Raw genomic sequence first — 12,619 nt, 5'->3', positions numbered from 1 at the left:
ATTCATATTAAGGATCAGTTTAAATTGCGATGTGACGAGACGATGCGATGCATAATGCGTTGTTAAAGCTGGATTTAAGCCATTCAAAATTGAACTTTACTTTCTACATAATGGAAAAACATTCCGCCGGTCCAGGTAAGGCTGTCTTTTCCCATTTTGTAGCATTAAATAATCACTTTACATAAATCGCGAATGTTTTTGGTGTCTTCATTTGTCTTTATTAATCAGTTAAGTTTTTTAATTCTTATTATTTTATGTTCGATAAAATTAAATTGTAACTGTGACTGGCACATTTTTTATTAAGCTTGAGTAAATCGATATCAACATTTTATAGTATGTGAGCAATGCATGAATAAACCATGTCAGCATGACTAATGAGCCATTAAGATACTTGACTACTTAGAACTAAGTTTGTTTAAAGTAATAATTGAACAGTGAATCTATATAGTAGATAACCTAATATACAATAATAATTTTCCTTTATACCCTGAAATATCCTGTTCACCATTATAATTTTATAGGAAAAATATAACATAAAAATAATCAACTTACCAGCTGTAATTGGTGACTTTCGAATTGGTTCTAATTCGGAATATTTCTTGGTCACAATAGCGTCATTAGAAGACATTGTTTTTCCATTGAACGATATGTTTTGCGCTAACTTGCCTTTAGGTAGAATAGCTATGTCAGGTCTTTCCTCTGTAAGGGAAAAGTTTTTTGAAATTATTCTACAGACTCAAGACAGTATTGTCTTATTTTTAAAGCCAATTTTAATATTTGTCTTAAAGACGACTATGATTTGTTACATAGTAAGTATACATCTTAAATCATTATATTTTTAGTTACGAAGTTAATTATTTAAAAATAATACGAAATGAAAACAATAAATCGAAACTTATTCATTATAATAATGCGTAAGTATGTGTTTATTACGAGATTGTCAAACAATATTTAAATTGGTAGCCAATACACTAAGCTTTATTTACATTTAGTAATGATGATGATGATATTCAAAGATTCAAAGTCGTTTCTGGTCACGGCGACCTTTTCAACTCCTATTTTATTAATTACATAAAAAATGCTTTACTCACCCATCATTAGTACACTTTGTATACGTTCCAGAGAGACCTTCAGCTCTGAAAGACTGGCGATCACTATAGGCAGGATAAACGTGAGATTCATTTGTATTATATTCAGGAATTGCCTGATGGGATATATCTAGAACAAGTAAATCAATGGTAAGTATATTATTATTATCATAATTAGTGTAATCTCAAGTTTTTCTATAGGAATCTATAACAACATAGCTCTACATCGGCTAATCTTATCAATAAAATCCTTGAGTCTTGACAATAATTATTTGTTACGTGTTGTTTCCATGTTATTTTGAAGTAATATATCAGTATTTTAAAAGTATAATAATATGAACATTTGTGCTATAATTGAATATTTTGTATTGGGATCCCCAAGGACCTTTCCTAGTGCTAATTCTTTTATCTTTATATATTAATTATCAAGACGTAATGAAACTTGTTTGGCTACTCACCACAGTAGCAGTAACCATATTTCCCGAGATTACGATCATAAGTGATGTAATAAAGAGTGTAGTTCGCTCAGCAAACAACATGAAGCCGACGAAAACGCTCCGCACGCAGATAGATCTGCCGAGAACTTTGAGTTCAGACGCTCGAGCCAGTTTTACTACTTGTTGGAATGACTTCTCCCAGGCATACATTTTAATTATCTGAAAAAAAAATCTTGATAATAATTAAGTCAGAAACGATGACCGCTGACAACGCAAGATCTTAAGCGTATTTAGGTGGTGACGGCGAAACTTGATACGTAGACCGCCAAAATCATAAATCTTCTAAGACTTAGAGTCACTGTAACATGTTTCTTACCTGTATACCGTTTATAATTTCACCCATCAACTTAATCCTCTTATCAGTCCTGGTTGCCACTTTTCTTCTGATAACAGCCGTATATTTTGTAAGAGCAGCTGAAATGTTTATTTGTTATTTTATAAGGATATACGATTTAATTTTTTCAATAAAGAGACTTATATATTCTAAAAAAAAGTCACTGGGTTTTCTTTTATCAGTAAGGTGGAAAGTTAGATCTTCATCGAGACTTACCTTGTACAGGCAAAATTAAAACTACAACCCCGAATAGACCAACAAATGGGGCGTAACCAGCAGCTTCGTACAAGAAGTACGCTACAAGAGCCACTTGTACCGGCACCAGCCATATGTAGTGCAGGAACATAAACGCCATGTCGAACCTGGCCACATCGTTGGACAGCAGGTTCACGAGTTTACCGGCAGCGACATTACTCAATGAAGTTTGGTTCATACGAAGCACCTATAAATAAAACAACATTAGGGTAAAACTCATAAAGTTAATATACCTAGCGGAATAGAGAAACAAAGGCCTGAGCAAGAGAGATGTCACTATCAGTAACACTGCGTGGTAAAAAGAGACGTGCGATACATGACAGCAGCACTCTTTTTTTGACGTCCAGTCGGCAGCCGGCACGCACGTTGACAATTTAATCTCATAGAATTCATGTTCAATCATGCTTGTGTAATTGTGTATACGTACACATTTTTTTCACACAAATGAAAACCAATTTCGGTTTCGTTTGACAGCTGGAGATTGTTGCTCTATTCCGCTTATTATATTAACTTTATGGTAAAACTACACGAGCATTCGCAAAATTTTGGTTGGCAGTAATTCTGCTTTAGTCGGTTTCAAAAGATAGGATTCCTACTTCATTTGTGCGAGTGTAATCTTCTTAGTCATGATGAATGAAAAAATTGACGCGAAAGAAAATCTGTGGCTCGAGAATTGAGATACAAAATTCGTCTTCGCTCTTACTTCGAACGAGCAAAAAGTAAGATTTACTGACTCGTGTTAAAAGTACCTAGCCCATGCCCTTGCTCGTGGCCTGTACTACATTATATTGTGCTTCTTTTTGTGACATTCGTACAGAATACAGTAAGTAGATTATAGATATATGATTTTCGAGTTCTCGGAAATCCTATTCATAGACCATGACTCACGTAGTCACACTTCACGCTATAGAGCTTTTGAGATCGATTTCGTATCCTACTTCCTACTAATATTATAAAGGCGAAAGTTTGTTTGGATGTATGGATGTGTGGATGTATGGATGTTTGTTACTCTTTCACGCAAAAACTACAGAACGGATTTTAATGAAACTTTACAATAATATAGCTTATACATTAGAATAACACATAGGCTACAATTTTAACCGACTTTCGAAATGGAGGAGGTGTTATGTTCGTTTTTTATTTTTAACGATTACTCCGCCGTTTGTGAACCGATTTTCAAAATTGTTCTTTTGGTGTATAGGTTATCATTCCAATTTGGTACCATATTCATAAAAGTGGTGACCTGATGAAGAAATCCATAAGTAATCGAGTGAACTCCTCGAAATTTATATGGAAATATGTGGTGACTTCGGTTTCGTGTGCAGTATTCTAAGCATATGCTACCAACAAGTAAGATTTTGCACCAAGGTATACCGTGGTTCGGAAGGTGCTGAGAGAACTCCTGACCCTTTATAGATACAAGTTTGGGAGTTTTGACGTTATTTTAAGAGAGGAAAGCATATGCTACTATGCAAATTACCTTCATCTTAATCATTATCACTACCATAAACCGTTATAGAACCATGTGTTTTGACACGTTTTGACCCTATTATTGGTAATTTTCAGTCTTTTACGATATATCACTTAATCCGCGGGTAACACCGCGGGCCACAGCTAGTTACCTATACGTATAGGTACTAGGTTGTGTATTTTTTGCAGTTTTGAGCTGGTATTATAATATTATGATTAATGATTTAAATACTAGTACTTATATTGCTTTTTTTAGGGTTCCGTACCCAAAGAGTTGAAAACGGGACCCTATTCATGAGACTTCGATGTCTGTCTGTCCATCTGTCTGTCTCCAGGCTGTATCTCAAGAATCGCTATAGCTAGAGTTTTGAATTTTTCACAGATTGTGTATATCTGTTACCGCTATAACAACAAATACTAAAAACAAAATAAAATTTATATTTAAAGGGGGCTCCCATACAACAAACGTGATTTTTTTTGCTCGATATCAATAATGGCAACAGGTAAGCACTTGATATTTTCACAAAGACCTTAATTTTTTTAATTTTTTAATACCTATGGACGCTTCACACCACGACAGTCTGGCCCCGTGCTAAGTACCTAAAGGACTTGTGTTACAGGTACCAGACAACGGAAATATATTTAATACTTTTATACTATGCATATATTTAAGATTTTTATTATATCATACACATATTTAATACACGTCCAGACCCGGGAACATTGAAAACTTCCGTCGGCGGGATTCGAACCCACGACCCCCGGCTTGAGCTGCCACACACTCAACCAATTGAGCCACAGAGGTAATTATATTATGTCTCCTTCAATATTAAAGAATAATATTAAAATAAAATAAAAAAAAATAAGGGGGGCTCCCATACAAAAACACAATTTTTGGTCTATTTGCTCTATAACAGTACGGAACCCTTCATGCGCGAGTCCGACTCGCACTTGGCCGATTTTTTTATTTTCAGTTTCTGAATACTCTACATCGTTGCTTTTTCATTTCATACCGGGTCTGCTTCATATTTTTTTGAAAGTTCTACTATAAAGTCTTGTTCTTCTGAATTATTATTACAATCTTTAATAATATTATTATCTGGAAGTGACAATATTAGTGTTTATATCGATAATGTGCGCGCACGCGACCTTCGTTCAGCTTAATTTGGAGGTCGTGCTCATCATCATTACTACGTACATTTTTTATCAAAAATAAATTTATAGATGTGCCGATTAGTCACCGACTAGTCGGTAAAGCCGACTATCCGGTCACTTTTGTAGTCGGCGAATAGTCGATAAAAAGCGCCGATTATCCGGCGCTTTTTGCCGACTATTCGTTGACTTTTTATTATTTTAGAAAGGAAGAAAAGAAAGAAATATTTTATTTTTAGTACACACAAGACACAATTACAATATAAGCAATACAAGAGCAGTTACCTATTAAACAAATTATGCCTAGATGTGTCCAAAAAAGGGTTCAGGTTCGGCTTAGGCCATGTACCTATGTTGGACACCTGTCATGACACCGGTTTTCAACTGAACCGCTAAGTGAAATACGGGTGTCATTTACCTCTGAACATAATATAAGTTTGGGTACTTAAATATGTAATCTACGGGTTAATTAAATATGTAGCGGTAATAATTCAAAACCTGTTTTTGGAAAATATATAAAAGACAATGTAATATGATTAGTACGAACAATAATTTGAAATCAGGCAATTTTGAGATAAATAGATATGATTACACAAATAAATAAACTATGAAATAAAACTATTTAGAATAATATGGAAGAAGCGAGCAGGTTTTACGAAAGAGTCAAAAACGGAAAACACTTATGCATGTAAAAGATCATATGAAAGATGGCCTTCCAACAATATTGTTGCATTTTTGCTGTTCCTTAATAAGGAAGTCTTTTAGATGACGTTTGAAAGTGCCTAAAGTTTTGAGAGTCAGCATTCCCATGCTGACTCCTCCCGGAGGGATTATTGTTCCAAATTTTTGCAGCTGCATAGTGGAAGTTGCCGCGGATGGCCCTGGTGCGATGTGACTGTGTTGACAGTCTCCCCGAATATTAATGTCTGCCAGCTTAACTAATAGTATAAATAGGATGGTTATTCATATTTTATGACACCAAATATAAGACACGCTAAATGATATTTACGCCTAGACTTCATTTTAAGCATGTTGCGAGTGTTCAAAAATGGCGTTGCATGTTCTCTGCTTGGGATCGTGTAGCAAAACCGGGCGCAGGCATTTTGAATTCTCTGAATTAATTTATCTGTTCGGGCCAGGAGTCGAGGGCCGTAAACCACATCAGAGTAGATCAGTTTAGAGAGAACTAGATTTTCCACCAAATTCTCGCGCAGTTCTTATTCTTAAACGATAAAAACAATTCTGCGCAGATTCAGCTATATAATATGCTTTTTGTATCTAAGGTGACTGTCCAATGTCCATGAGAAGTCCTAGATTTCGGGCTTCCTCTACTCTATCAATTTGCTGTCCAAGATCCGATACCTAGCGAAGTTGGTAAGTTTTTTAATTGTTGCTGGCCGCCCATTGCCAAGTATTTCGTTTTAAAAGGATTTAATATTAAATTACTTTTTTAGGTCCAAAAAAATAATTTTATATTAAATCCTTTTAGGCCAATCCAAAATACCGCAAATCCTTAAAAGGCCAAGCAATGCGGCTTAGGTCATCGTTTAGGTCACTTACAGCTCTCTTGTAATCTTTAATTTTATAAAAAGATATGTATATCTCGATATCATTCTTAATCCAATGTACTTTAACAGCACAATATAATATGCTAAAAAGATCCTGACCCAGAAACCCCGAATACGTATCAGGTAATATATCAGGCTATGAAAGAATACCTTACATAGCCTAATAAAAAACACAGCCAAACGTAACACAGATATCAGGAAATGTATGGCAGCTCCCGTTCATTTGTTTGCTTTTGATAATGTTAAAATATAGGTATAACTATTTTATATCACCTCTTCGTAAATTAACCTACCTTTCTATAAATAATCGAGGAGCAGGCGATCTTGACCCTCAAACTGAACCGATTGACGAACAAGCTGTTGTGGTGGTGAGTCAGTGCCGTTATGAGGTTCAGGCCCATCATCCCAATGGCATAATACCCGGCTTCCAGCTGTGATATCTCCGAGTTCACCGACCAGTACGACAGCAGCTCAGCGAAGAGCAGAGGTTGGACGGTTCTGGAAGATGGGGTTTTGAAATTAAAGTGGGATGGCTCCGAAGTAAAATTCAGTATACTGGCCCATGCTTATGACGTCATAATTAACGTAAGGTCATCCCAATAAAGTCATAAACGTCAATGCACTGGTGTATATTTCAGAACATATCCCTTACATTCGCTGCCAAAATGACTAAGGTACTATAATCGACAATAGACTTAAAAGTTTTCTATCCTATTTGTGATTCTTTGAATGAAATTTTATGATATTAACACAGCATACACGAAATTGTCCTCTGAAATTTGTCTCCACTGGCTTCTTGAAGCGACTTTACATGGAAGTTCTGAGATTGACTTACCTAGCAGTTGTGTTGATGATAAGCAGTATGGCGCCAGGCATGTACGCCAGCCAGAATGTTCTGAACAGCGCCTTGGAGAGCGACGGTTCCCGATTCTCGCGTGATGCTCTGTCGAATTCATCTAGCCAATAGCTGCAAAATTATTCACAAGAGGTTGATAAAAGATTTTACCTTGCCTTTTTATACCGTAATACCTCGATCGTGGGAATCGCAGACACAATAGATTTTCAATTGTTATGCGACAGCCAGGTGCCGCTTGGGGATTGATGGGTTAAATAATTAAATTACATAACATGAAATATAGTAGCTTATTTATTTAAAGTATTTTTTATTGAAGTACAAATATAATTGAGGATAGTGTGTTTATTTCAAGTGCCTACTGGACTACTGGTTGTCATTATTGATTTTAAGCAAAAAAGGCAATAAAAATCTCGGTTGTTGTCATGCGAGCTAGCTATATAGGTAATAATATTTTGTTTTTAGTATTTGTTGATATAGCGGCAACAGAAATACATAATCTGTGAACATTTCAGAAGTCTATAACGGTTCTTGAGATACAGCCTGGACAGACAGACAGACAGACGGACAATCAACGAAGTCTTACTAACAGGGTCCCGTTTTTACCCTTTGGATACGGAACCCTAAAAAAGGAAAGCTCATACGTATTGTACTAACGGCAGACTGACAAGTCATAGTGCCTACATCATTATTGACCAACATATTTGATCTTCTACAGCATACCACGCGCTCTCATAAATATTTTAGTTTATTTTTAGTTTCTTGTTTATTCCTATTGCGTAATGTTACAAATGTTAAATATTATAGTAATTGTAAATTGTGGGACTTACAATAAGTGATTACTCTTATGTATTTTTACGGTTAGCGATTTTGTTAGCAACGAGTACATAGTTTTGATCAATTTGTGTGTTCGTCAGTTAGAGACCTTGGCTATAATTACTGGGAAGCTGCAAATTGTTATGAGAATGACAACAATCAAGTCGACAAACGATTTTATCATACGATTATTTCGTTTTTGTACTCTGGTATGTTGATTTTGGGAAACGTCATGATATTATAAAAAATCGGCCAATGGGCATTGTCAGAAAAAAATCACATGTACTTTTTATATTTTTTTTCGTTAAAATAGGGTATTTTAAGAATATATTTAAAATAATTTTGAAATTCATTGGCTCGTTTTTTCTCAACAATTTTTTTAAGTTTCGCTCTTACGTCATCATCGGCGGCCAATAATTGACCTCTGCAGTATGTTTTTCCTTTTAATCTTATTTATAATGGCTGGTTCGTCAAATGCAAGTTCTCATTATGTGAAAGCTGATACGAGAAGCTTACCAAAAGTTCGAAACGTAATGTTGGTCGAATTTATTGCTAATTTAACGCCATTGAAGGTCAAACAAAGGTTAAACATATTTGTTCAAAAATATAAGTAACTAATGGGTATTTTTTTCGTTTATATACAGAAAAACGATCACTGACCTTATTACTCGAAATGTTTTTGTAATGAGCAAAATTAAAAAAAAAATGGACAATCCCCATTGCGAACTAAACTAAAACTCGCGCACGAAGGGTTCTTTGTGCGCGAAATTGTGTTTTTTTTGTATGGGAGCCCACCTTAATTTTTTTTTTAATTTTTATTGATTCATCATCATCATCATATAAGCCTATAGTCGTCCACTGCTGGACATAGGCCTCTCTCAATGAACGCCAAGATGACCGATCTCCTGCTACTCGCATCCAACATGGGCCTGCAACTAAGCGGAGATCGTCGTCCCACCTAGTTGGAGGTCGACCTACACCCCGATTTCCCAGCCTTGGTTTTATTGATTATTAAAGTTAAAATATAACTGAGTATTTCGTGAACATTTCAAGTGCCTATGTGTTGCAGTTATTGATATCGAGTAAAAAATAGCAAAAAAATCACGTTTGTTGTATGGGAGCTTAATTATTAATTTTATTTTGTTTTTAGTATTTGTTGTTATAGCGGCAACAGATATATTTACACAATCTGTGAAAATTTCAGAAATCTAGCTAAAGCGGTTCTTGAGTTACAGCCTGGAGACACACAGACAGACAGACGGACAGACATTGAAGTCTTATTAATAGGGTTCCGTTTTTACCCTTTGGGTATGGAACCCTAAAATACGGATTTTTATGACACATATTTGGAAGATTTTCGTTTTTAGGAATTTATTTATTTCCTATAAATAAGGTACACATGCTTATTTCAAGCACGAAAGCATGATTTAACGGAGCATTTGCTGCTTACGAGCACGTGTGTCCAAGCATTTCTCGAAATAAGCATGCTTATGTCGAACATACTTAAAAATCATCAGGCGTGCGATTTTTGAACATGCTACCTGCAGCGCGGGTGGCTTGCCTATTGAGCATACAATGCTAGTAGTATCGATCAGTTTTTCGCTTATAATAAGCATGCTTAATGCAAATATATCGAATTCAAACAGCATGCTTGTTTGAGGCATGATAATAAGCTTGCTATTTTTACCCGACTGCCAGGAGGGTTATGTTTTTAGCGCGCATCTTGTTCAGCATGTGTATCTAACTGTACCGCAATGAAGTTGCGTCCAAGATCGAGTACATGTCGCTTTAAAAGCGAAATGACCTGATTACTGATCACCTACCTGTGATCATGATGATATGATAATATGATATTTGTTTCGACGCGACGTTACAAATAGATAAACTGTGAATTAAAAACAGCGATTAAAGAATAATATTAATACTTACCTACTGTATGTCCTGATAAGGATAGGCTTAGACTTTAGGCGCACCTAGACACCTAGCCGGTGCAGCGTGGTGCTGATATAATATAACATATTAGCACCACGCTGCGCCGGCGCCGCTTATGGTAGAAAATTGAAATCCATGCTAATATCACCTAATATGATAAATGAAAAAGTGTGTCTGTTTTTTTGTCTGTCTGTCTGTTGCCCTTTTACACCCAGATCGCTGAACCGATTGTGCAATAATTTGTGGTGCAGATACTTTGAGTCCCGCGATATGACAGGATACTTTTTATTCCGATAAAATGTACGATTCATCTAGTAGCCTATAATAATTATTTGGATAGTGCAAATAATTTTCTAGGTGAGAGTTCTACATACATTTAAAAGCGTAATAGAATAACTCCGTATCAATTAATTTAGACTCTAATTAATTTGCTATTCTATTTTTGCTAGATAAATAATAATTAAGTATATTTATTTAAATTAGTAGATAGCATAATAATTGTAGTCAACGTACCTACAGAATTTTCTTTATATCAAAATGAACTAAACGGAGCATACGGCATAATAACTAGTTCTAAATAACTCGGAAATGTATAATGCAAAACGCCTGTTTATTCTGTACTTAACTTAAACTTCGTAATGCATCGCGTCTTGACTCTTATTTAGCAATTTAATTGTTGTCAATACACACTATCTTTTGTAGTCATAAGTTGAGTAGAAATAAGATTTTATAAATCGGAATTCAAAATTCATACGAGATGACCACACACTTTCACCGAGTGTCACCGAAAAACTGACTTTAGCGTTATATTTTTTAGCGTTATTAGCAGAGTCCGTATCAAATTATACGTGAATTAGACATTCGTATGAAATTCATTCAATTTTGTAATTTGATAAAAGTGGACTTGATCGAAAAAATGTGTTACAAAAGTTGTAGAATTGGGGTTCATATAATAATATATTAAGACTAGCTGTCCAGGCAAATGTTGTTTTGCCGTATAAAGTATTTCGATTTTCGCGCATAATATTATCTTATCTTATATCTTTAAACGAGCAATTCTTGTATATAAATATATATTTGGAATCTCGGAATCGGCTCCAACGATTTTCATGAAATTTAGTATATAGGGGGTTTTGGGGGCGATAAATCGATCTAGGTAGGAATCATTTTTAGGAAATGTCATTTTATTCGTGTTTTATTGAATACCGAGCAAAGCTCGGTCAAATAGCTAGTTTTATTGAAGTGACTAAATAAGTATGTCACCATTGCAACGTCCATCGCTATCCCGTCGCACAAACAATGGTCGCCGTTAGTCTCGAGTTGTAATAATTTACTATTATTTATTCAACAAATGCAAAGTATCAATATAAAAAGTAGCCAGTAGCCGATTCTCAGACCTACTGAATATGCATATAAAATTTGGTAAAAATCTGTAAAGCCGTTTCGGAGGAGTACGGTAACTAACATTGTGACACAAGAATTTTATATATCAGATAAGATTTTATAAATCTTACTCAAAATACAATTAATTTTGCTACTTGAAATGTAATTTTTTTACCTCAGTCCTCACTATCTTTATCCTTGTTGTCAAGTTAACAATTAAAACAACAATTAAAACTACTCGTTATAGGTATTGAGAGTGAATCAGAGATAAGATAAGTATAAATCGAACTAAAAAAAACTTGCATGAGAGTAAAGGTTTGGAAACTAAATATAAGTACATCAATTTCTCAACCAATAGAATCAAAACAATCAAAGTGGGCCACCGTGTTTTTTGACATGCCATTTCAATCGCGTTGTTTATTGGTTATTTTCAGCCTATCAAAAAACGAAAGTAAAAAAATAAACTCCAATCAAAAAATCTCTGTGTAATCATTGCACTTTCACACGTGATGTCCAAAAAAAACTCACTGTTCGAGCTTCTCGCCGAGTCTGTCGGAGTCGTATCTCCGGCTGGGCACCACCAAGTCCTCTTCCTCGACATCCCTCTTGTTTCCCGTGTACAGCACCGGACAGACCCAACATATGAAAAACCTGGCGAATATATTCGAATCAGTCCTCTGTCTTTCACTCTGTGCGTTTTTCGCGGGCTCCTCCATAGTCGGCGGCTGACGGTGGACTGTCCTGCTGGCGCTATGTCGTCTACGTAATTAACACTAGCCGCAACGTCGAACCGTCAACAACTGATAATTCCGTACAATCATTTGTGATATACTCGCGTTATTATCGTACCCTAATTGATATTATCGAAGCTATGACCATGCTGTAGTAATATAACTGTACTACGGCTCGCGAATTTAGATGTGTTGTGTGTAACTCGTTCTATAGTCCAAGGTCGATGGAGGCTTCGCGGAGAATTATGTCCGCTCTCGTGACGATCTATGGTTACGAATTACGATTTACATTACACTGTACTATTAGAAACTTTTGCTATTCCTAATTGTGAATTTTTCACCATACTTATGTTATTGTGGTTGATACTTCTTTTGCGTCTAAGTATTATATATTATCTAGTCTAGAATCAGGCAGTTGCTACGCGGAAACTTATACCATATTATGTTTGCAATAAGGTAGCATATTACAATATTAGAAGAAATACTTTAGGTACACAAAAATATTATACTTACATATGTTTTACGGCTTTCTCCCTTTCG

The 12,619-nt window shown here is 35.4% G+C and overlaps 1 protein-coding gene across 1 annotated transcript in view; it reads right to left on the bottom strand.

Annotated features, from left to right (window-relative positions):
* Nucleotides 1-12,214, bottom strand: part of LOC121729370 (ATP-binding cassette sub-family C member 4-like) — a 30,662-nt gene extending 18,448 nt beyond the window's left edge. The window contains exons 1-8 of the mRNA XM_042117854.1: nucleotides 11,877-12,214; nucleotides 7,200-7,331; nucleotides 6,658-6,862; nucleotides 2,136-2,361; nucleotides 1,902-1,999; nucleotides 1,547-1,744; nucleotides 1,092-1,218; nucleotides 553-699 (exon numbers count right to left, since the gene is read on the bottom strand). Of these exons, the coding sequence (XP_041973788.1) occupies nucleotides 553-699; nucleotides 1,092-1,218; nucleotides 1,547-1,744; nucleotides 1,902-1,999; nucleotides 2,136-2,361; nucleotides 6,658-6,862; nucleotides 7,200-7,331; nucleotides 11,877-12,064 (1,321 nt within the window). The 5' untranslated portion in view covers nucleotides 12,065-12,214. The remainder of the gene's footprint in view (nucleotides 1-552; nucleotides 700-1,091; nucleotides 1,219-1,546; nucleotides 1,745-1,901; nucleotides 2,000-2,135; nucleotides 2,362-6,657; nucleotides 6,863-7,199; nucleotides 7,332-11,876) is intronic.
* Nucleotides 12,215-12,619: the final 405 nt, after the last annotated feature.

Source organism: Aricia agestis, chromosome 8 (assembly GCF_905147365.1).
Source record: "Aricia agestis chromosome 8, ilAriAges1.1, whole genome shotgun sequence".
NCBI lineage: Eukaryota > Metazoa > Arthropoda > Insecta > Lepidoptera > Lycaenidae > Aricia > Aricia agestis.
The sequence above is the reverse complement of the archived record's forward strand: the minus strand, read 5'-3'. Positions and strand labels throughout refer to the sequence as shown.